Raw genomic sequence first — 23177 nt, 5'->3', positions numbered from 1 at the left:
ATAGAAAAATGCTTGTGATCATAGATCTGCCGGGAAGGTTTGCTTAAGGTAGAATTTACTGAAATAAGGCTGATAAAAAGGGGGCGGTGGAGGGGGCAGGAGATGTGGACGCACTATCTTCCAGGACAACCCAGCACCCAGTAAGCAGAGGAGAGAGGGATTTTACCCACAGACTTCTCTGTCCTGACTTGGGGTGCCGTCAGCCAGAGAGACACTGGGGCTGAGTCTTTGGGGACAACACCACCCCTTTGTGTTTGGATGTAGTGACTTGGACAACCCTAAGTAGAAGAGGGTTAGAACACCATCAGCAGTACTCAAGTGCAGCTTAACCTAGACCAAATATAAAGCTTCTTTTTCTTTTACATATTAAATTATTTTGACCTGTTCTGTTTGATGAGTTTTAATGTCACAAATGTCACCAGGCTGAGACAAGCATTACAGACAATTATGCAACTTTCTCATTGAGAGAACATAATGAACTCCGTGTTAACCTTTATATGGAAAAAAATTATTATTCCCTTCAGTTTTCCATGAAAAATTAAACTTTGTCAATTAGTATCAGTTGAGTGGAAGAAGTAACATTACTGCTGGGTAGAAATTCAGTGCCCTAAAATGTGTTGCAGAGGTTTGGTTGTTTGGTCATGCATTTAAATGATGGGTAACAGTGAGACCATCAGCCATGGTTCTGTAGCAAGAACTCTAGAGTCAGTCCCAATTCCTGAGTTCTAGGTTTGTCCTACCCACTAACCAGCCAACTGCAGTATGTAAGAAATCACATCTTACAAGCTGGTTTTTTTCTCTGTACACAGATAGATAACACTGAATTGAATCAATTCTAAATCACCTTCAACCTCTAGAATTATATCGTACTGATTTATCTTACATATCAGAGCCTTATCAGAAACCTTTGAGACTTCACAGAAGAAATACACAAGGCATGTTAAATGCCTCAAACTATTACTTTTTTACAATAGTTGGAAAACGTTGCACGACTATCACATGCTAAGCACTGTTATAGGCACTTGGAACAAAACTGCTCATATTTTTTGCATCTTCAACAAGGGTTTATGATAATGTTGTCTCTCTAACAAATATATAAAAAACCAAAAGCAAAAGCACTGATGTACACCCAGGGTGGGAAATGTTGCAGTGACTTTCCTACATCGTTTACTTATTAAGATTACAATCAGACCGAGGCTCATCTGACTCAAAAGCATTTTCTGTTGATGAGTATATTCTTGCGGTGTTGAAAACATCATTTTTCTTTATAGAATAAACATCCTCCCTGCTTTATTTTCTCGCTCAGCGAACACTTTTCGTCTCTGCCGTGATAACTTCAGCCTAACTGAAGAGGATGATAATCCACCCATTTGGAAGTGCGGAAGCATGAGTTAATAACGCTTGACAGTGATTCTCAGACCTCATTATGTTGTGGAGCTGGATTTGTTTATCAGACTTAGCATTCCGTGTAACCTGCCGATGCGCCCATGCCTTCACTCAGTCTATTCCCTGGAATGTTCAGCCCGGCTTTCTCCTAGCAGACTGTTTCTACTAATCCTTCACACGAAGTCCGGCTTCAGGATCACCTCCACCCCACAGTCCTCACCTTCCTCAAGAAGAAAGCCTTGTTCTGTCCCTTGTGTCTCCACCTGGGCTGCTGAACTGACCACGTTCCATTAGAGCTTTGGTCGGGTGAGGCGGAGGGGTTCGTAGAAGAAAGGGTCTAGGTATTCATCCGCGCATCCTCCAGAGTCTATCACACAGTAGGCCCTCAGCAAATATGCACTTAATAGAACTGAGTTATTCTGCTTCTCCCAACAATACTGGAGTAGGATAATGTAAGTGTCCTCTTGGAGCTGATGTACTCAGAAATGCTACAAGCGCAGGTTTCTATGGCAACCGACCAGCCAGGAACAGGCAAGTGCTGTGATGCTTGCCATGACTGCAAAGCTCGTTGCCTGATATTCATTAGGCCCCCTCTGGTTTCTCCAGTCCCTCTCTAGCGGGACCAGGATCGGTTTCCAAGATTAACTTGCATATGTTATTATGCAGCATCTCTTGCTTGGTGTCCTTGGGTCTGCTGTGGATGGATTTTCTCCAGAGATGAGTAATGAGAGCATTTACTCAGGTGCCTCTTGAGCACAGTGCAGTCCTGAGTGAAGGCAAAACACTGTGGACCAGAGACGCCAGATGCCGGCTCTAACAGCCACCGTGGTAGACTCAGGCACAGAGTCTGCAAATAGTGTAGGCACACTTGAGAGCCACGGCAGGCTCTTGAGGGAGGCAGCAAGCATGTGAGTGGCTTAGGTGAGTTGAACTCATCCGGCATGATTTGCTGCTAGAGTGAGTACAGGATGGTTTGTTCTGCAAACATTTCCTCTATTATGATTTTTTAAAAGCCTGTGTTTGTTTAGCTAAGTCTTTAATTCCACGGACTGATGAATTTCAATATGGCTCCATAGAAAATTTTTTCAGTACTGAGGATTAAACTCAGAGCTTTGCACATGCTAGGTAAGTGTTCATTGAGTGCTTAGATGCACGTCCAGCCTTTTTAAATTTTACTTTGAAATAGAGTCTGAAGCGGCTTCTCTGGCTAGCTTTGAATTTGTGATCCTACTGCCCAAGCCTCCCCAGTAGTTGTGCTTGCAGGTATGTGCCATTGTACCCAGATCTCTATAAAATGATTTGCGGGTGGAAACAGGTGTCCCTTCTTTCCCTCCTGCCAACTTCCTTCCCCCAAGTCTTACTATCCCAACCAGGTCCCTGGTCACTCTGAATATGTGCTCAAGGTAACCATGAGAAGGACTTGACTTGGAATCAGGAAACCTGGGACTCAGGTCTATGGTCACTGTTAGGCGGTATGAGAGCAAGTCGATTCACCACCCTGACGTTCCCTGTCCTTCCTTCTCAGATTGAAGAAGGATACAACAATTGCATGTGTTTCATTTTACAAGCTGTCATGCCTGTACAAACACATACACTGAAGATGTGGGGTTCTGTTGTACAGCGTAAAGTACTGAGCAGGTATTGATTTGGGGGACTTGTGATTTAACATGATGCTGCTGGTTTGTACCACCAAGGTACATGCATGACTGTCCCATCAGGCAGCTTCTACCTTTGGTAGTAGAAGAGGGACAATCGTGCACGGTACAATTATGCATGTGCCAATGGTGGTTCAAGCCACCCAGCAGCAAGACATACAAATTATGCCCGCATTGTGGAAGTGTTAAGCAGCAAAGATAAAGTTTCAGGAAACGGGCACGTTTTGTATGGAAGCCTTATGGGCTGGGTCAGATCACCTTTTAAAACAAATACCAGCTGCTAATGAGATTAGTGTCTCTTCTCGTTCCTTTTCTTTCTCTGAAAGAAATCCTTTCCAGTACAGTCTCCGAGTCCGAAGTTCCCACGTTGATCGTTATTTTTGGCAAAGGAATTTAGGGATTCGGTTAAGATGCAGAACTTGAATGTCTAAATTCCATTAAGGATTTTATAATAGAAATTAAGCAAATTACAACTGGAAAAACCTGAAATCACCTAAGTTTGGAAGGGGCACCTTTTTATACAAAACAGGAAAGCCAGAAACTATAACGGAAAAGAGAAACATAATTAACTGTACATAACTGTTAATGTACAGTAAAAGAATCAAGAGGAAAAAGATAGACTAAAAATAAAACTTTTCACATATATAGTATACATAAAAAGCCTAGTAGTATAAAAGAAAATTTTTAAACTCAAATGAAAATAAGTCAGTGTTCACTAGTAATTAAAGAAGTACACATTAAAACACAATTTTTTTAAAAACCTTCTAAAGTAAAAACTTTTAAATATCAATACTATATAACACCAAATGCCACTAGGGAGCTGAGGAAATTATACTCTTGTGTGTTACTGACAGAAGGAATTATTTCACTGGGAGAAAATTATATGGCAGCATCTATTAAAATTCAAATTATATCTATCCTTTTATCCAGCAGCCTGGCTTTTGGTTGCTAGACTAAAAAATGCAAATACTAATATGCAAGCATATACCTATACTGTAGTTATGTTTAATTCAACATTATTTGTGGTTGGAAAACAAGAAGAAAATAATATTACCTCCAATAAATAAAAGAATGGTTGAATAATTTATGATACATCATGAAATGTATGCTACGATTTATATAGTTGGTCTATTGCCATTTTATATATAGATATAGTAAAGTCAAAGTAAAGTGTCCTAATTAACACACATAGTAAAGTTCACTTTTAATTTAAAACTTAATAAGTATATAAATCTCCATATACATATGTATCATACATGCACCTGATAGAGTAAAAAAGTGAAAAAAACATGTGCAACTGATGATGACATTGATAAACAAGTAAACAAATACATATATTTACAATCCTGGTGTTTGAATTGATATTTCTGCAGATTTCCCTATAACAAACATTTTTAAGCCTTTGGAATGCCTAACAATCACCTGCTATGAATCTGTTAAAACTGTAGGTTTCTCTTATTACCTAGATACTTTTACTTAATAGGTCAGAAGCCCAGAAACTTCAAGTAATTCTTGTGCTGACGCACTGTCCCACACCAAGTTGAGAATCAAACTGAATTTATTCTATACACCTTCTTCAAACTCATTTCTTTGGGGTTTGTCTGCCTTCTGAATGAAGGTACATCTTCCAAATGAAAAAAACAGAAATCATAAAGGAATCTTAAGGAAAAGACTTAAATTTTCATAAATATTCAGATGGGAGATGTAGAAAACAATACAGTATTTAAGTAGAGGCACAGGCTGTCAGTCACTCTGAGGGACATGGGTCTGATTAATATGCATGGCAGAGATGCCCCTGCTTCCCTTTTCCCTAAAACCACAGCCAACATCACTGACCCATCACAGAATTCTCACCATACTCAGAGTCATTCTCACAACCTCAGAGTCTTTTTACGCACCCTATTCAATGCTGCCTCTGTCGGTCCTCTTGCTGAAATGCTACATTTCGCAAGTCTTTGCTTATTCTTTTGTTACAGCTCGTGTTTGACAAAGCAACTCCTTGCTCTCTCTCTCTGAAAGTTCCAAAGATTTGTTTCTTTATCTGGAAGCTAAACAGGACCCAACTATGCTTTGGTCTCTTACCTGTCGCAAATCATACACACTTAAGACAATGGAGATAATGGTCAAAATGATGATGGCCACAGAGTACTCTATGTAGCCCTGGGACAGCCACAGAGTTAGGGTGAAGGCTTGGAATACATAGAACGGATTTAAAACCTGCAGGTACAAAAATAGCACTTGAGTCACTTATATAGACTTTAGTAGCAATCTGGTATGATTTAAAGAATTTTTCCCATTTTTAATATACAATAACCTTAAATATTGAAGAATGTACTTAGAACTCCATTCATTTGAACAGAGACAATGTCAGGCATATAGACTATAACATGAAGGAGACATAATTATTTTTACTACTCTGAGCCATGGCTACAAATCGACAATTCTTACATATTTTGACTTGTCAAAAGTATTTTATCAGTACCAAAATCCAATGGTTTAGCTTTCTAAACAGATTTGTCTATCATGGAGGAGAAACATGATTCAGTTTCTTTTTAAAATGAGCTTTGATCTTTGAACTGTTTTATTACATTACTTCATGTAATCCTATGCTGCAGATTTAGTCAAGTTGTATAAGAGAAATGAAAGATTCTACTCTTATCCAGGTCACTTTGAAGTGACATATTCTTTAAAGTCACAGACATAGCAAAATTGTCTGGGGATCATCTGGTTCCTTGAACAAAGATGATCCTTAGAAGCAATGTTCTGCCCAAGGCTATGGGACAGTCACAGGCAGGCAATGTTACTAAGACCCAGAGCTGGCCAACCAGGTGTACATCTCCAGTTTCTTAGTAATACTTTCAATGTTTCATTCCCTCAGCTCTCCATGTCAGTCTTAGTTAGTGGTCCACTCCTGATAATTATCGCAGAGAAGACAAATATGAAGAACTAGAGAAAGGTCATGTGAGGTACAGCCAGAATGAAAATGAAGGGGCAGATTGCAATAGAGCAAAGATTCTTTTCTTGGGGGGATGACTTTTATTTTTGTAAATGAGATGAAATGTTAGCTAAAACAAATGATTCTTTTTAATATAGCAAATACAATTTTACTTTAGTCCCCAAAGCAAATGACATCTGGTAAATAGTTTAATTGGCTGTTATCTTAAGAGTTTCTTGAACCTGTGGATATATTTTGTAAGTTTAAAAAGTTTAAAAACAAATTACAGATCTTGGGTTTTCTTGGCATCAAACTCTCTAATTGTAGATTGTTCAGTAATGGTAACATGATTTTGTGTTTATAGAAATCTAGTAGAAATTTGGTTAAACTCTTTCTGTAGAAGAAACAGCAACATCATAATTAATTGCCTTCTTATCCAATATTCTTTAGAAACCAAATGTGAAGAAGGACTTATATTAGCTTTTTTTCTTCTGAAGATATAACACATGGGTGATAGAAAACACTAACGCTACTTTCAAAATAGATCAAAATCACACCTATGAAAATCTTTAGCAGTTTGACCGTGTACTTGAATATGAAGTCTAAAAAAGCTGCCTCTTTAGGATAGTTGGGGAAGCTGTAGGTATATTGGGGTGGACCTTGGTATCTAGAAAACTTCTGTACCTTCTGCTCCATTTTGCTTGGAACCTAAAACTACTCTAAAAAGTGAAGTTAAAAAAAACTTGTTTTTGGAGCCAGGGATTTAGCTCAGTGGTTCTACTGCCTGCCTCACAGCACAAGGTCTGAAGTTCAATTCCTGGTACAAAAAAAAAAATGTTTTTGCTCTAGACAGAACACGAGAGTACAACAATTTTTATATTAAAATGATTTAACCATGCTCCAAAACAAAATGATCATCCTCACAGATTAGACTAAAAATAGGTAGTATTTGATGGGGACTAAAATGACCTGCCCAGTGACTTCTAAGCAACTGCTAGACAGTGGCAGGTAGGAGCTCAATTCCAGGGTAACAGAGACAAAATGTGATCCACAAGGGATGGGAGACAGAAACTAGGCATATGGAAATAAGCAGAGGTGGCAGTGGACTTCCTTCCCACCATGGAGACTTGGAAATTCTGCATCCAGAGATGGCTCATGAGCTAAGGGTAGAATGGGAGAAAACAGAGCTGTGGTGTAAAAATGGACTGGCCAAGGCCCAATTTGGCACAAGGCCTCCATCTGAAAAGTGGAGAAGGGTATTCACACCTCCAATACAGACCTGATTCTGAACCAGGGACCCCACGGGGACCAGCTGGCGGTGAACACAGAGGCATCAAAGAAGATATCAGGACCAGGGAGAAAGAGGGGAGGGGAGGAGAGAAAATGTCCTACTTAAAATAAGGATACAAAAATAATATCAAAGCACATACAAAGATATGATTTTTAAAAAACAACTAAGAAAATGGAAACAATAGAGCTATTTGAAAAAGACCAAAATAGTAATATTTCAAATCCTCCAAAGTCATAGGAGTACTAACAATGTGCCCCTCCCGGTTCATAGGTTGAAGCCTTGCTCTCCAGTGTGATAATATTTGGAGGGAGGGCCTTTAGGAGGTCATTGGGATTATGTGAAATCATAAGCGCAGGGTCCCCATGATGATCCTTGCGGGAAGAGGAAGAGACCAGACCTGCCTCTTTCCATGAAAAGACACCATGGGAATTTGGTGGTCTGAAGCTAGCAAAAGCTCTCACCAGGAACTGACCCTGCAGACACCTTAAACCTGCATGTTCCAGTTTCCAAAACTGTGAGAAATGAAGGGTTTTTCTTTGAAGTCACCCATTCTATGCTATTTTGTCATAGTAGCTGAAGCTAAGACATCCCATTTAGCACCATCATCAAAACCAAAAAAAAAAAAAAAAGCGAACAGGAGATTCTAAAACAGAAACGTATCTCTCACTCTCATGGTTTCTACAGACATCCCACTGAAGCCTCCTGTGACCATGGTGGGCTTTGGGGAGGTGACTGGGTCATGGGGTGTGATATCTTCCTTGGATTAGTTCCCCAGACGAATTGAGAACTAAATTTGATACTGGGAGTACAGCCTGGTCGGAGGAGGTGGCTTTCAGACAGGGGCACAGCCCAAGAAGGTCTGTCGCCCCCCTTCCCCCTCCCTCACTCTGTGCTCCCAAGTCTCTGTGCCCCGCTACCTTGCCGGACTGCCTTGAAACCAGCTCACCACGAAGTGACACCTCTAGAAACTGTGAACCGGAATAAACCTCTCCCTCTTTAAGTCGTGAGTGCAGGGTATTTTGTCCCAGTGAAGAGGTCAGTAACTAAGACCCTCAAATTGATTTTAAAGTGGATTTGAACTTCAAATAAGTGGTTACTGAAAAGGACCATCAGAGAAAAGGAAACCTTAATAGACGGGAAAAAATGAAAAGTCAAGGTACCAGTAACAAAAAGGAGCCAAAAGCAGATTTCATTCACATTAAAGTATTTACGTGCTACTTACATTTCCTCCAAGTACTAGGAAATTAAAAGTAAAGGAAGAAAATTATTTTTTTTCCAAAGGGCAAAGAAAATGGCCAGTTACCTGTTTAACAAGCAGTTTCCATATGGGTTGGATTTCAACCTCGATGGCATTGGGCCCACACACAAGTCTCCTGTAGAACATTAATCAGCAGTGAGTGTCACCCCTACAGCCCCAGCTAGTGACCACCAGGCAGGCCACAAGCCACTTCTACTCTTTAGAGACATTGTAGCCTCAAGTAAACAAAATATAGTGTGCGGGTACTTTTGAAACACAAACCAACTGGTACATTTTTGAAATGAAAGTCTGCATGAGGAAGGAAGTCGTTTCTTAGTCATCAGATGCATCGCGTACCTGTACTGACTCCCCACAAGGAATGCAAACATTATGTACTATAAACCATACTAATAAAAGATAATGAAAGTAGACATTAGTCTAAAATGTCTTTGGTACAACTCAAAGCATCCAAACGAAGTTATCAGGACATTTTGAGTTATTCTTAAAAGTGATTACATTTTAAGGGCAGGTAAAAAAGACACAGATATGAAGACGCCCCTAGACTTGTCCAGCGTGTAGACCACCCTCAATGCTATGGATCATGCCTGTTTTGCCTCCATATCTCCAGCATCTAGGTCAGGCCCTTAGCACATGAGCTGAATGAAGGGGCAGAGGTTCTGAAACCGGACATATGGTCCCCATCTGTCACTGTACACATTGCATACAAGGTATACTCATATATATGTTACAAAAAGAAGCCTTCGAAGTTGTACCATAATGTACAATTTATTCCATTCTTGCAAGTGTCATTTGATCCTCACAGTAGTCCCAAGAAAAGCTTCATTTCTCCATTTTGCCAGTGGAGAAACTTGCCTAGCATGGGTGGGTGTTCAGTCTCAGAGGCTCAAAGCTACTGGTAATCGCAACAGCATAAGTTTTAAGCAGGGTCCAAAACTGCATGCAGCCTTTTATGTGCAGTCACTTCTTTAATCATTTTATTATGCTCTGAGGTTTTCTATTATCCCCCATTGTAAAGGAAATTAAAGAGACTGTGAGGAGAAAGGCACCCTGGTCATTTGAGACATGCAGACAGATTCCTCCTCACCCCAGAAAGAATGGCTGCTATCAAGAAATCAACCAATAACAAATGCTGGTGGGGTTGTGGGGAGATAGGAACCCTTCTCCAATGTTGGTGGGAGTGCAGACTGGTGCAACCACTGTGGAAATCAACATGGAGATACCTCACAAAGCTAGAATTAGAGGTTCCATTTGACCCAGCTATTCCCCTGCTGAGTATCTTACCAAAAGAATTAAGAGAATCATACCACAGTGATATATGCTCACCCATATTTATAGTGGCACAGTTTGTAATAGCTAAAACTTGGAAACAGCCCAACTGCCCATCAAACTGGAGACTGGACAATGAAGATATGCTTTTTTTAATAAAATGGAGTACTATTCAGCCATAAAGAATGAGAAACTAGTTATTTATAGCTAAGTGGATGCACATTGAGTCCATACTCAAGTGAAATAAATAGGACACACATGTAAATACAGAATAGTTTCTCTGGTGTGAGAAACTAAAAGTATAACTAAGAATCAAAATTTATACTAGATGATGTGAAATTAGAATGAAAGTTGTAAAGGGGAAGAAGAAGTGGAAGGAGTAGGGGAAAGGAGAGAAGGGAAATTAAAAATATACAAGAAAAGGAAAAAATGAAAACAAAGCCTTTGTCCATAGGGAGGGGTAGAGGGGTTGAAGGGAGGGCAGAATGGGGGAAAAAATTTAGAACTAAGATGCATAATGTAAAGATACAAATTCCCAGTGATGAATGTCATCATATTGGATACCTAAAATGTACCAATAAACTTAATTTAAAAAAAAGAAAGCAAAATTGAAGTTCAGATAAATTAAGTAACTATCCAATGATTCAGAGCTATAAAGAGATGGATTCAGGCTTCCTGCCATGGTCTCTATGATTGTACTCCATAAGCCCCCTGCAGCCAGTCCCAGTGAGGAGAATCTCCATAAGGGGTCTTGGGTGGCCCTGAGGTAGACCAGAGAGCTAAGCCCGAGGTCGCCTGCCTTCCATGCCAAGCTTTTCCAACTAGTTACTGCTTGCAAAGTGTAGAGAGAACTGACACCAAGATCTTCTGACTCCACCCCATGGAGATAGTGAAGTTTGATGGTGTTAAGAGAAGAGAGTAAACAGCTGTGTTGTAGTGTGACTTCCCAAGTCCCTAAACCTCGTACCTCTCTGTTTTCTAGGAGTGTAGCTTTCAAAGGGCACAGAGAGCATGGCAGGTAAACATGATTTCTCTTCTGAATTTTGTTTCCCTGAGACCTGAGGAGTACGGAGGCAGCGGTTCACGGTGGTTGCAACCCCTTCTCTCACCTCCAGTTTGCTTCTTACTCTTCTGATGTTCTCTTTTCTCATGGACAGCTTCTGCCATGGAGCTGTGCATTGGTGGCATATGTGCCCTCTTTGCCTGTCACCTGGGTGCTTTTCCTCCGGCACTGACAAGCATGCCTTTTTCCTCGGTGGCATGGCCGAAGTTGGTGGCTAAGTTTGGCCCTGCAGAATCACTGAGCCCACGGTGAGCACCTCTGCCCAGCTTCTCCTTGGGCAACAGAACAGTGGCGCTTATTTTCACCATAGAAATGAGCAAATTCTACCCACCCACGCTTTCTTCTTCCAGAGCACTAGTCGGTAAGGGTGCCTGCCTCATCTGCTGCCAGAGACATGTGCTTCTATTCTCAGGAGGCTGAACAAACAACAGGAGCAGCTGAAGGAAAAAGGTGAAGGGATGCCCGACTTCTCAACTGTCCTAATAGGAAGATTGCCTGGCTAGATGAAGATCAAGTAGCTTTCTTTTTCTCTCTTGCTTTGCTCTTCTATAGGATCCCACTCATTTGAAGTAAAGATTCATTGGAAGTGTCTATGAACCTGTCTGGGAGAGATGCTAAGATATAAAGCTGAGTTCAGCTCAAGATAAGTGAAGATTGGGACATGGAACCTCCTGGAACAACCTCCTTGCTCTCTTCCTTGTGCCTTCTGGAAATATCTTTCCAGGGCAAAATTAACTCTCCTACTAAGAATTACGTAGATCTGTGCATTTCCCCCTCATACCTGGCTTCTAGGAAACCCACAGGGAAGTCTGCATTTAGACTTTGCATTTAGATTTTTTATCATGTATGATTCTCATGTATCCCTTTCCTTCATTTCTCGTTTTGCACAGTGTTTTTTAATACAAACAAGTTCAAATGCATTTAGGCAATTGGCAAGCTATCATTCAACCAACCCTTCAGTCACATTTAGATTTCGTTTTAAAATCCTACAGTCTTACCCTAAAAAAATGAAGGGGAAAATGTTCTACATTTTACTTACTTTCTTTTCACCCACCATTGAGATATGCCTATAAAACAAAATATGCCTGTTTATAAGATTATCTTTATCGCCTCTATTTTTCAAATTTGGGAAATTACACTCTGTCTTCCTCATTGGATTGGCAAGTTCTTTGTTGTGTGAACCAAATTTAAATTTAATTATGTACCATGTTTATTAAAGCTCAGCACTTGATAAATAAGGACAAATGTGAGGCAGCTATGCTGGTGGGCTCTTTCCTGTGAAATTTTATCTACATCTATCAGTGAGATTTCACAAATGCCTAAGATTAATCCTTTAAACATCTTTTACTTAATGCTGTCAAGCCAATGTTTTTTTAATGACTTTGAAAACTTTTTGTATGTAAATGTATTATGCATTACTTCTGAAATCTTATACAATGATACCATTTGAAAGGCATTTTGCAGTATTGTTCTTGTCTAGATGCTGGCTCATTTTTTTTAATACTGTTCTTGAAGAGGAAAAACTTCAAAACAGCAAATCAGTTAACTCTTAGGCTTGCTTTGTGAAACAATACGGTGTGCTTGCTTGCTAAAGACACAGAGTTCCTTCTCTTAGAAGCACCATTTCTTCCTACAGAATTTTCAGAAGTTGGGGGGGTAGAGTCCCAAACCAATATTGTAGCAGGTTTCTTCTTAGCTTGAGAATGGGTGTCTCTGGCTAAGAAGAAAGTTAGACAGATAATGTCCCTAAAGCTAGCTGAGAAATGAAGATTTTTATGCCCCAGTGAAGCTTTGTAATGGTTACCCGGGATTGGCCACTTCAGATCACGGTTGAAGGAAGCAGGACTCTGTCACTGTGGTTGAGTCAGATAAGAATTTCCCAGTCCATGTGTATCTGAAAGCACCAGTCTTGGGTGTGCCATTATTTTTGCCTCTACCACCCATCAGTGACCGTCTCTGGGACAATAACTATAGTGTTTCTTTGTATATTACTGGTTCCCCCACAAAGTGTGTGGCCTATTAAAGGTAGGTAGTTAACTAGTCAACACATGCCTTCATTTATTCATTGACATACAAATATCTGTGGAGCTCCTGTCATGAATCGGGAGCTGTGCTGAGTGCTGCAGATATAGTGGTGAATAACGTGAGCAGCTGGCAGACTACTTCCTCACCTCCGAGGCTGTGTGTTCATTGAAAATGCAACCTTAGTGCATTCCTTCAGACCTCAGAAGATGTGGAGCATTACAACGCTGAGATTTACAGTTTGGTCCAAGATTTTTTTTTTTAAGGAAAGAAGTAAATAAGACCATTCGACAAGCCTGGGAGCAAAGATTAAACTGTATTTGACTGTCTTGCCCCTTTTGTGTTTTCTTCATACTAAGTTCCCTCTGGGGAATAATTCAGAATCTCCCTCTGAAGCCAACACATGAACGGTAACTCTATCGAGGAAATAAAACATTATGCCAATCACGCAAGGGTGATGACTTCATTTTCCTACCAGCAGAGTTTACTCTCAGGGACACTGTACATCCTACCTGACCTCTTGCTCTTCAGTGCTCAGACCCAAGCCAAACGTATGATGGATGTCATAGCAGGTGTTGCTATCTTCCAGCAACCTAGGATGTGGTTGGGACAGGAGCCACACTTCAGTCCAAGACACACAAGTTGGTGTTCTTCCCTTATACCCCCAGGTAGTGGTAAGAAAAGTCATACTTACCCCACTTTCTGAAAACGCTTCTCCAGGTGATCCCACACGTACCTGATTTTCTGCACTTGGATGCATCGCAGCTGCAATTACAAATGGGATCCATCAGGTGTCATTCACAAGATACAGTTCATTGAAGTGGGTTGTGCAATGTAGGTCTAGGTACCTTTCAGCCTCTTTGGTAATAGCTGTCATTCCCAACCTGATAGCATTATATTCAGAGCTTCCGTGCACACCCACGTATTTTATTCTTTCTCTGAAATAACATGGCACTCTTACAATCACTTACTTTTAATTCCGGTTTCACTACGGCTCGGTTAATGACAGAGTGGCAGTCGGCCACCAAGGGGTCTTCTGAGTGCTTGCTCATAGGAAACTTCAGCGTGGATAAGGAGAGGCAGAGCACTTTCTTCCTCATATATCTTTGAAATTCATCCTAAAAAAAGTCATTTCAGCCTATAAAATTGTGCAGTGTTACTTCACAAGGTGCTCCATGAACGAGATACCTACCACATGTTAGATCAGGGAGTGGTTCCCAAGCAAGAACACCAGCATTGTCTTAGAACTCACTAGAAGTGCACATTCTCAGCCTCACCCCAAACCTACTGAATTAGAAATTCTGGTGGTGGGGGCTCAGTCTGTGTTTCAATCCAGAGGATTCTGATTCACTCAAAAATATGAGAACCTCTGGGCTACAGAATCATCAAGGAAAAAATACTTTGTAGGAAAGCTTTATGTCTGCAAAATGGTTTCTAGCTATTTTTAATAACACCTCATTGTCTTAAGTGTTTCCTACTCTCTCAAATACGTATTTTTGAAAATGTGAATGGTTATTCCTATATTGTAGTATAAGAGTCGTGACTCTGACACCTGCTTCCCATAGAATGGTGAGAAGCCCTGCCCAACACCTTGACATGCTAGAAATCTCCCGGTTTCAAGTGAAGGAAGTGCCCTGCATTCCTGGACTGAAAAGAGACAGCTTGCTTATTGCATTAAGAGTTTTTCCATCTCCTTTTCTGGCTCATCAGGCAGGAGACCACAGATACAGTAGGGAAGACATGATTGTAGCTTTTCATTTCTTCTTTAAAATATATTTTTATGAATTGCCACATAGTAATCGTGTATGTGTAAGGGGTACAGAGTGACATTTCAATACACATACATGGTATGTAATGATCAGAGTAGAGCAACTGGTCTATTCATCGCTTCTGATGTTTATCATTTCTTTGTGTTGGAAACATCCCAAATCTTCTCTACAAGCTGCACTGAAATAGTTGGTTGTCTCCTGCCAGTCATCCCACCATGCTGTAGAGCTTTAGGGGTTACTGCTCTTATCCTGCTGCATGTCCACGCCCGTTAGCTAAGCATCCTCCCTGTGTCCCTCAGTCCCCACACACTTCTCCGACTCTGGCGGCATAATGCAGCTCTCCACTTCCACAAGGTCTAGTTCTGCAAGCTTTACCGCGCCGCACACAAGTGAGGGCGTGCAGCCCCTGTCTCTCTGTGGTGATCATGGCATTTGAAACAGATAACAAAAGGGCACACACCGTTGTCCTCAGCAAAACAGTGTCTGCTTCTTGCAAAGGGCATGGGATGCAGTTGGCCCACACCCTCCACTCGGGCCTCCAGTAGAACACCAGCTGAAGGGCCCCAGCAGTCAGCACAGACGTGACAAGGCACATGGCTCTCCGCAGAGTCTGGGTATTGTAGCCGAACACCTCCTGGAGGGTGAATAACATATCATTCTATCTTACCATTTTCACATAAACCCATAATTTTGTTTCAAAAGACACAAATTTTAGAAGCATTAGTGATGGTTGGGGAGAATATTTGTCATCAAATAGTAGAGTCAGATTGGCTGCTTGCAAGTGTCAGCTGATACAATAACCCAAGAGCTCCTCTAACCCCTTGGCATGCAAAAGAAAAACATTACCAGGAGAGGCAAGCAACAGGCAGATCTTTTCCTTCTGTGCATTCATAGGAGTCACCTCAGATTTTTATAAAGTACTTCATGTGTTGAACCAAACTTTTTAAAGTATGAAGTATGTTAAAATTTGTTTATATTATTTTATTCATTTGAAAGATACATTTATAACTGCTATGATCCACACAACATCTAGCCTTTTCCAGATTTGGATTTGTTTTATAAACATGACAGTGAATGATTAAAAGTATCAATAGAAGCACTGCTTACTACAAGTGTGGTATAAATTAAGAGATTATCAACTCAATAAAAAAAAAAAAAAATTAAGAGATTATCCATGAACATGAAAGACTTTCAAAACACATCTCATATTTATTTACCCTGAGAGTAAGATGCTGCAATATTTGTACTTTTTGTAGTAGTTTAGTAGATATCTGTCATAAGTTGAGCAGACTTAAGGTATGATTTTAGGGGGGAAATAGATTTTGTTATTTGAAACTAATTTCCAGTTTCTAATTTCTACAATGAAATTTTACAACACTGTTTTTTGGTTTTTATTTTGTTTTTTGAGACAGGGTCTCACTATGTAGTTGAGACTGACCTGGAACTCACTATGTTGTTTTTTTTTTCTTCATTGAGTTTATTGGTACATTTTAGGTATACAGTACAGTCACATTCATTATTGGGATCTTGTACCTTTACATGACAGGTCTTGGTTCTTATTTTTTCCCCTTGTCCCTGCCCTCCCTTCACCCCCTCCCCATTTACAAACATTTTATTTCCATTTTTTCATTTTCTCCTATTTTTTTATTTCTCCTATTACCTTTCCCCTACCCTTCCCACTTTCCCTACAACTTCAGTCCTTTTCTTCCCATTTCACAATGTCAGTTATCTCATTAGGATCTTATGTACTATTATAGTTTATGCACACCAGAGAAACTATTTGGTGTTTACACATACGTGACTTATTTATTTCACTTAGGAGTATATCCTCAATATGTATCCACTTTCCTATAAATGAATCTAATTTCTCATTCTTTATGGCTGAGTAGTATTCCATTTTATAGAAAAACCACATCTTCTAAATCCAATCTCCAACTGATGGGCAAATGGGCTGTTTCCAAGTTTTAGCTATTACAAACTGTGCCACTATAAACATTGGTGTGCATATATCACTGTGGTATGATTCTTTTAATTCTTTTGGAAAGATACCCAGAAGAGGGATGGCTGGGTCAAATGGAACCTCTAGTCCCAGTTCTTTGAGGCATCTCCTTATTGATTTCCATAGTGGTTGCACCAGTCTGCACTCCCACCAACAATGGAGAAGCGTTCCTTTCTCCCCACATATTTGCGTATTTTCAACCTGCAAATATTTGTTATTGCTTGATTTCTTAGCAGCCATTCTTTGTGGGGTGAGGTGGAATCTCAGTGTTGTTTTCATTTCATCTCTCAACTGTGTAGCCCAGACTGGTCTCTAACTCACAGCGATCCTCATGCCTCAGCCTCATAAGTGCTGGGATTATAGGCATGCGCCACCATGCCTGGTTTACAACATTGTTTTTTCACAAGTTTCAAAATTTAAAATTTTAGTGTAATTTGAAGTCCCTGAGAGATATTAACTGTGGATAATGGCTTTATGATTTTATTTGGGGTTCCACTGTTTTCTTTCTTTCTTTTTTTCTAACTCTGAACTCCCATGTCTAGATCACAGAACTGTAAAGTCATGGAAAGAAATTGCTATTGAGTTTCTATCACACTTTTGATGAGGATACCTGTTGAATTTTATGCTCTTTTAGATCATGCTGGGGTACAGCAGAGCTCTTGGCTTCATCTTTGGAAAAGTTTTCATTTCCTGTGTGTCACTTTCATTAACTTTTCCTAATAACGCTACAGTAGATAAAGACTGTAATAACACTTGTTGAAAGTAACCCTTAAATGTGGTAGGAGGGTCATGGGCTTAAGAATCAGAAACTGTAAGTTGGAATCACCGCACTTGCCTGTTTCATCTATGTGACCCCAGGTAATCCATTTCACCTTTAAAGGATCCCATTTTAATCCTCTACAAGAACAACTAGAAGTATATTCCTTATAGGGAAGTTGTGCTCAAATAAAGTAATGCCTTTTGGATCGTACTGTGAAGTAATTACAATCATGAGAGTTCCTGTCCACCAGTGCTCAACAATGTCACTAATCTGAGAAAAAAATATTCATTAAGCTTAGTGATGCAGTCACTCTGTCTTGAGGTCACTCATGCAAAATTGAAATTCAATTCAGAAACATTTGTTCCCTGTGATTTTAAGCGTATTTTCAACTGGATCTTCTCCTTCCCTCTCTATGTTCCCTATGCTTCTATAAACCCTAATTTTATTTGAGAATTATCGTTTCATTGGATCCAAATAATACATATGCCAGTTCACATACTGTGTGACAAATATATATTCTTTGAGTATTTATGTGGTGTTATTGTCGAAGCCCAAGTGTGTACAAAACAAGCAGCATGATTTGAAATTTTAATACAACTTTATGGCTGAAATAGTATATTCACTAACAAGTTCCCTTTTCTTTTCTATGTATTTACACACTGCATGGCATTGATCATCATAGTTCTGGTACCCCTTCAATTCCATGTAACTTAATTTTTTAAAAAAAGAATTCACAACATTAGCAAGACTGCCACAAAAATCATTATATGTTCACATTGCTAAAACCTTTTGAATTAGATGATTCTTTAGGGAAAGTAAGGCTACAAACGGTATCAAGAATTATGAGGATATTTCTATCCCTTGAATCAGTAACTCTTCACTCGAAAGTATGCGCTAATGAAATAATATATACAAGAAAAGGATGACTACAAAACCCTCAGTGCAGCATTATCTGTAATTGGGAGAAGTAGATGATAGCTAATAAATAGCTCAATGAATTATGAAATGCCGAAAAGATGGGCTGTGATTGTACCACTGAAAAGAAACAAACCTAGGACATTAATGTGGAAACCTGACAAAGTGTTTCTGTACTATGCAGTGTCCAATGAACAACAGCAACAGAAGAACAAGCAGTAAAAATGGAAACCGTAGAACAACATCATACATTTCAACTATGTAGAAACTACATTAAATGTAAATGCTCTGAATAGTAAAAGGCACACAATGCACTTTTTTCAGGAAGAAAATCAGAACATCAGTTCATGAGATACCAAAAAAAGACAGATAACATTCAGCACTACTACATGATTTTAAAAAAAAAAACTCTCAGAGAACTACAACTAGATGGAAATATCCTTCCTTCAGCTCATACCACACTTACCGATAAAACATTCAACATATCTCCCTGAGGTCGCAAACAAAGCAAGAGCGTCAGCAATCACCATTAATATTCATCAGTATAGGATTGGAAGTCTTAACCAGTCCAATCAGGCCAGAAAAAGAGATGAAGATTTTTTGTTTGTTTTTTGGGGTTTTTTGTTTGTTTGTTAGTTTATTTTTTGAGAAAGGGTCTCACTATGTAGTTGAGACTGACCTGGAACTCACTTTGTAGCCCAGGCTGGTCTCAAACTCACAGTGATCCTCCTGCCTCAGCCTCCTGAGTGCTGGGATTACAGGCATGTGCCACCATGCCTGGCCCTGAGATGAAGATTTTTACACAGCTAAAACAAGCAAAATTTTATGTGTAAATAATGTTATATACACTTAAGCATCCAAAAGAATGTTCAAATTTTAAAAATTAGTGAATAAGTCCCACATGTGTAAATACCAAATAGTTTCCCTGGTGTGAATATTCTGCAACAATGCATAAGATTCTAATAAGATTACTGACATTTAGAAATGGGAGGAAAGGAGCTAAAGGTGTAGGGAAGGTGTGATACGTAGGGGAAGAACAAAAAGGGAAAAGAAAAAAATGTGAGAGAATGAAAAGATGAAAATAAAGTGTTTGTAGATGGGGAGGGGAGGAGGGGGTGAAGGGAGGGCAGAGGTAAGGGGAAAAAATGAGAATCAAGACTTGCCATGTAAAGGTACATGATCCCAACAATGAATGTAACTGTACTGTATCCCTAAATGTACCAATAAACTCAATAAAAAAAAAAAATTAGTGAATACATTAAGGTTGCTGGATATTACATCAGTATAGAAAAGGTGTTTGTATATACTAGTAACAGACAATCGGAAAATAAATTAACATTTATAATATCAAAGGAAAAATTAATTCTTATAATAAATCTAACAAAGTTGTGAAAAAACTTTAAACTGAAAACTGCACATCATTGCTAAGGCACAGTAAAGACATAAGTAAATGGAGAACTCTATTAAGTTTGGGAATTGGACAATAAATTTCCATGTCATCAGACATTCTTTGTGGTAATGAAAGAGCTGACTGTAAAATAGGTATGGATATTGCAAAGCACCTAGGGTAGTGAAGACAATAACTCTAGCGAACAAATGTGGAAGACTTACAACATCGGAGGTTAGACTTACTGCAAAGCCACAGTAATTAGCAAATCAAGGAATACAAAATATAAGGAAAAAGGCAACAAAACAAAACAGTCCCGAAAGGAACCCAAACATGATCACATTACTTGCAGCAAAGGAACCACTGCAATCCAGAGGGGAAAGACGCTTTGCTCAATAAATACTGGTGCAGCAAAACAAGCGGTTCCAGGAAAAAAAACAAGCTTTCCTCATTTGAGACAGCACAAATAGGTAATGTATACATTGATAAAAATAAATCATCTGATAGAAATATAGGAGAAAGTTTTTTCATGTATACTAAGTAGATAAATGTTTCTTAAACAGAAAGCAAAAAGACAAAAATATTTTTAGCTTCATTGAAATTAAAAACTTCTATTCAAAGGCTTTATAAAGAAGATATTAGCTAGACACAGAGATAAAGTTGGAGAAAGAGATGTATATAAATGGATGTGTGTATTTATGTTATATACCTATATACTGTACCTTTAGATACAGAGATATAACTATAAATCTCTATATAAATCTCTATATAAATATATAACTACAGATATAAATTTAGATATGGATATATATATATATATATATATATATACATACATACATACATACACATATGGGTATGTAAGTACAACCAAATTTAAAAGGATTCATTCTTGGATTATATAAAACTCTGCTACAGATCAATTAAAAATACAATAAAATGGGCAAAAGGCTTGAAGAGGCACTGTATAAAAGAGGATTTCAAGATAAGTTATAATATCCAAGAAACTGTTCATTATCACATCACTGAGAAAACAAAAACTGTAATATTGTAACACTTTACAATAGCCATGGCAATCCTACAAAAGAAATGAAGTTGGATGATTTACACAATCATGCTGGATGACTCACTCTTAACCTACACAATGACACAATCAATGAATATCTAAAATTAAGATTTAATTTATCAAGTGGTGGTAAAGATGTGGAACAGATAGAATTCATGTAAATTGTTGATGGAAGTGTGAATTGATATAAATACCTTGAAAGACTGTACTATTAAAGACATGACTAACTTCTCTTCTTCATTCTTAGATCTTTAGACAGGAAAAATGAATGTGAATATCCCCCAAAAGATTCATAAAAGAATATTCAGATTATGTGTATTCATAATAGCCTAAAACGAGAAACAATCCAAAAGTCTATCAACAGGAGAAAAATAAATACATTTTGTGATTTTTATAACGGCATACTACAAAGCCATTTTTTTAAAAAAGAAGAAAAAGTTGAATCTCTGATGCATAAACCAACACAGACAATTTTCTGATATTAATAGTGAATAAATGAGCTTCCATAAAGCAGTACACATTTATACTGTCAGAGTGAGTAGAAAAAATTGATAATAGAAATCACTGAACTTAAAATGACTATATTTTTACCCTATTTTATTTATTATATATGTGAATAAAATAAAAGAGAAAAATAATGGGATGCATTGGTCTAGAAGATACTTTGTTCCACGCAGATGAACTGAACCTTTATTATCGTAGTAGAGGTAAACCAGGAACCAAAAATTGTAGCAAAATTTGGAAGTTAATAAAGTAAAAGATGAATAGTCACAGAAGAGATTTCCATGGGAAATGACAAATTTGGTGACATTGGAAGACTGTAGCTGCTCCCCATCCTGGTGAACAATTACTAAGAGCTGACATTCATGGAGGTAGAGATAAAAATTATATTCCTAAGAAGTTACATTGTCATTGTTTCCTGATAAGATAGTCTACACAGAAGACCCAAAAAACTCTGCCAAAAGACTTCTAGACTTAATTGACAGATTCAGTAGAGCAGCGGGACCCAAGGTAAACACTCAAAAATCAATAGCTTTCTAGACTCACTGAGAAAGAAATTAGGGAAACAGTCCCTTTCACAATACCATCCAAAAAATGAAATATCTAGGAATCAACCTAACGAAGGAAGCAGAAGACCTCTACACTGAAAACTACAGCACTCCAAAAAAATAGAACTAAGAGGATATAAGAAAATGGAAAGACATCCCTTGCTCCTGGGTAGGAAGAACAAATATAATGAAAATGGCTACACTTCCCAAACTGCTATACAGTTTCAATGAAACCCCAGTTGAAATCCCAACAGTATATGTCCCAGAACTAGAGAAATCAATACGATAATTCATTTGGAAGAGGAAGAGACCTAGAATAGCAAAAGCCACTCTAGGCAACAGAGACATGACAGGGAGTATCACAATCCGCAATTTGAAACTATACTACAAAGCCACTGTGATTAAAAACAGCATGGGACTGGCAAAGAAAAAGACCCGAAGATCAGTGGAACAGATTAGAAAATGCAGAACAACTCCACATGAACTCATATCTCATCTTTGACAAAGAAGCCAACCATCCTCATTGGAGGAAAGATAGCCTCTTCAATAAATTGTATTAGAAAAACTGGTTTTCAACTTATCAAACATTAAAACTAGACCCCTATCTTTCACCATGCACTAAACTAAAATAGAAATGGATTAAAGATCTAAAATATAAAAATATTAAATATTAAAAATCTAAACTTGCTGGACGATAAGTTAGGTAGAACTCTCAAAGACATTGGCATAGGAAAAGACTTTATGAACAAATCCTCAGTAGCATGGGAACTTGCACAAAGAATCAACAACTGGGATCCATCTTATTAGAAAGCTTCTACACTGCTAGAGAAACCACCAACAGAGCTAAGAGACAACCTACAATGTGGGAAATAAATTTTACCGGTTGTTCCTCAGACAAAGGTCTATTATCTAGAATATATAAAGAATGAAAAAAAATCAGACCCCCCACAAATATAAAGACCCAATTAAAAAATGGGCATCTGAAATGAACAGATATTTCTCAGACAAACAAGTAAAAGTAGCAAATAAATATATGAAAAAAATGCTCAAAATCACTGGTCATTGGAGAGATGCAGATGAAAACAACACTGGGATTCCACCTCACTCCAGAAAGAATGGCTGCTATCAAGAAATCAACCAATAACAAATGCTGGCAGGGTTGTGGGGAGATTGTTGGTGGGAGTGAAGACTAGTGCAACCACTGTGGAAATCAATATGGAGATACCTCAAACAACTAGGATTGGAGATCCCATTTGACCCAGCAATCCATTTGCTGGGTATCTTTCCAAAAGAATTAAAACCATCATACCAAAACAATATACACACACCCATGTTCATAGTGGCACAGTTTGTAAC

At 38.6% G+C, this 23177-nt stretch overlaps 1 protein-coding gene across 4 annotated transcripts in view; it reads right to left on the bottom strand.

Moving 5' to 3' along the window:
* Atp13a5 (ATPase 13A5) overlaps positions 1-23177 on the bottom strand; it is a 102351-nt gene that overhangs the window by 70179 nt on the left and 8995 nt on the right. For all 4 annotated transcript variants that reach the window (XM_010624089.2, XM_033762569.1, XM_033762570.1 and 1 more), the window contains exons 2-7: positions 15106-15279; positions 13848-13994; positions 13571-13641; positions 13389-13469; positions 8571-8640; positions 5124-5258 (exon numbers count right to left, since the gene is read on the bottom strand). In XM_010624089.2, coding sequence (XP_010622391.1) covers positions 5124-5258; positions 8571-8640; positions 13389-13469; positions 13571-13641; positions 13848-13994; positions 15106-15279 — 678 coding nt within the window. The remainder of the gene's footprint in view (positions 1-5123; positions 5259-8570; positions 8641-13388; positions 13470-13570; positions 13642-13847; positions 13995-15105; positions 15280-23177) is intronic.

This window comes from Fukomys damarensis, unplaced genomic scaffold (assembly GCF_012274545.1).
Source record: "Fukomys damarensis isolate Sample0158 unplaced genomic scaffold, DMR_v1.0_HiC HiC_scaffold_12, whole genome shotgun sequence".
NCBI lineage: Eukaryota > Metazoa > Chordata > Mammalia > Rodentia > Bathyergidae > Fukomys > Fukomys damarensis.
Note: the sequence above shows the minus strand (reverse complement) of the source record. Positions and strands in the feature narration are given on the sequence as shown.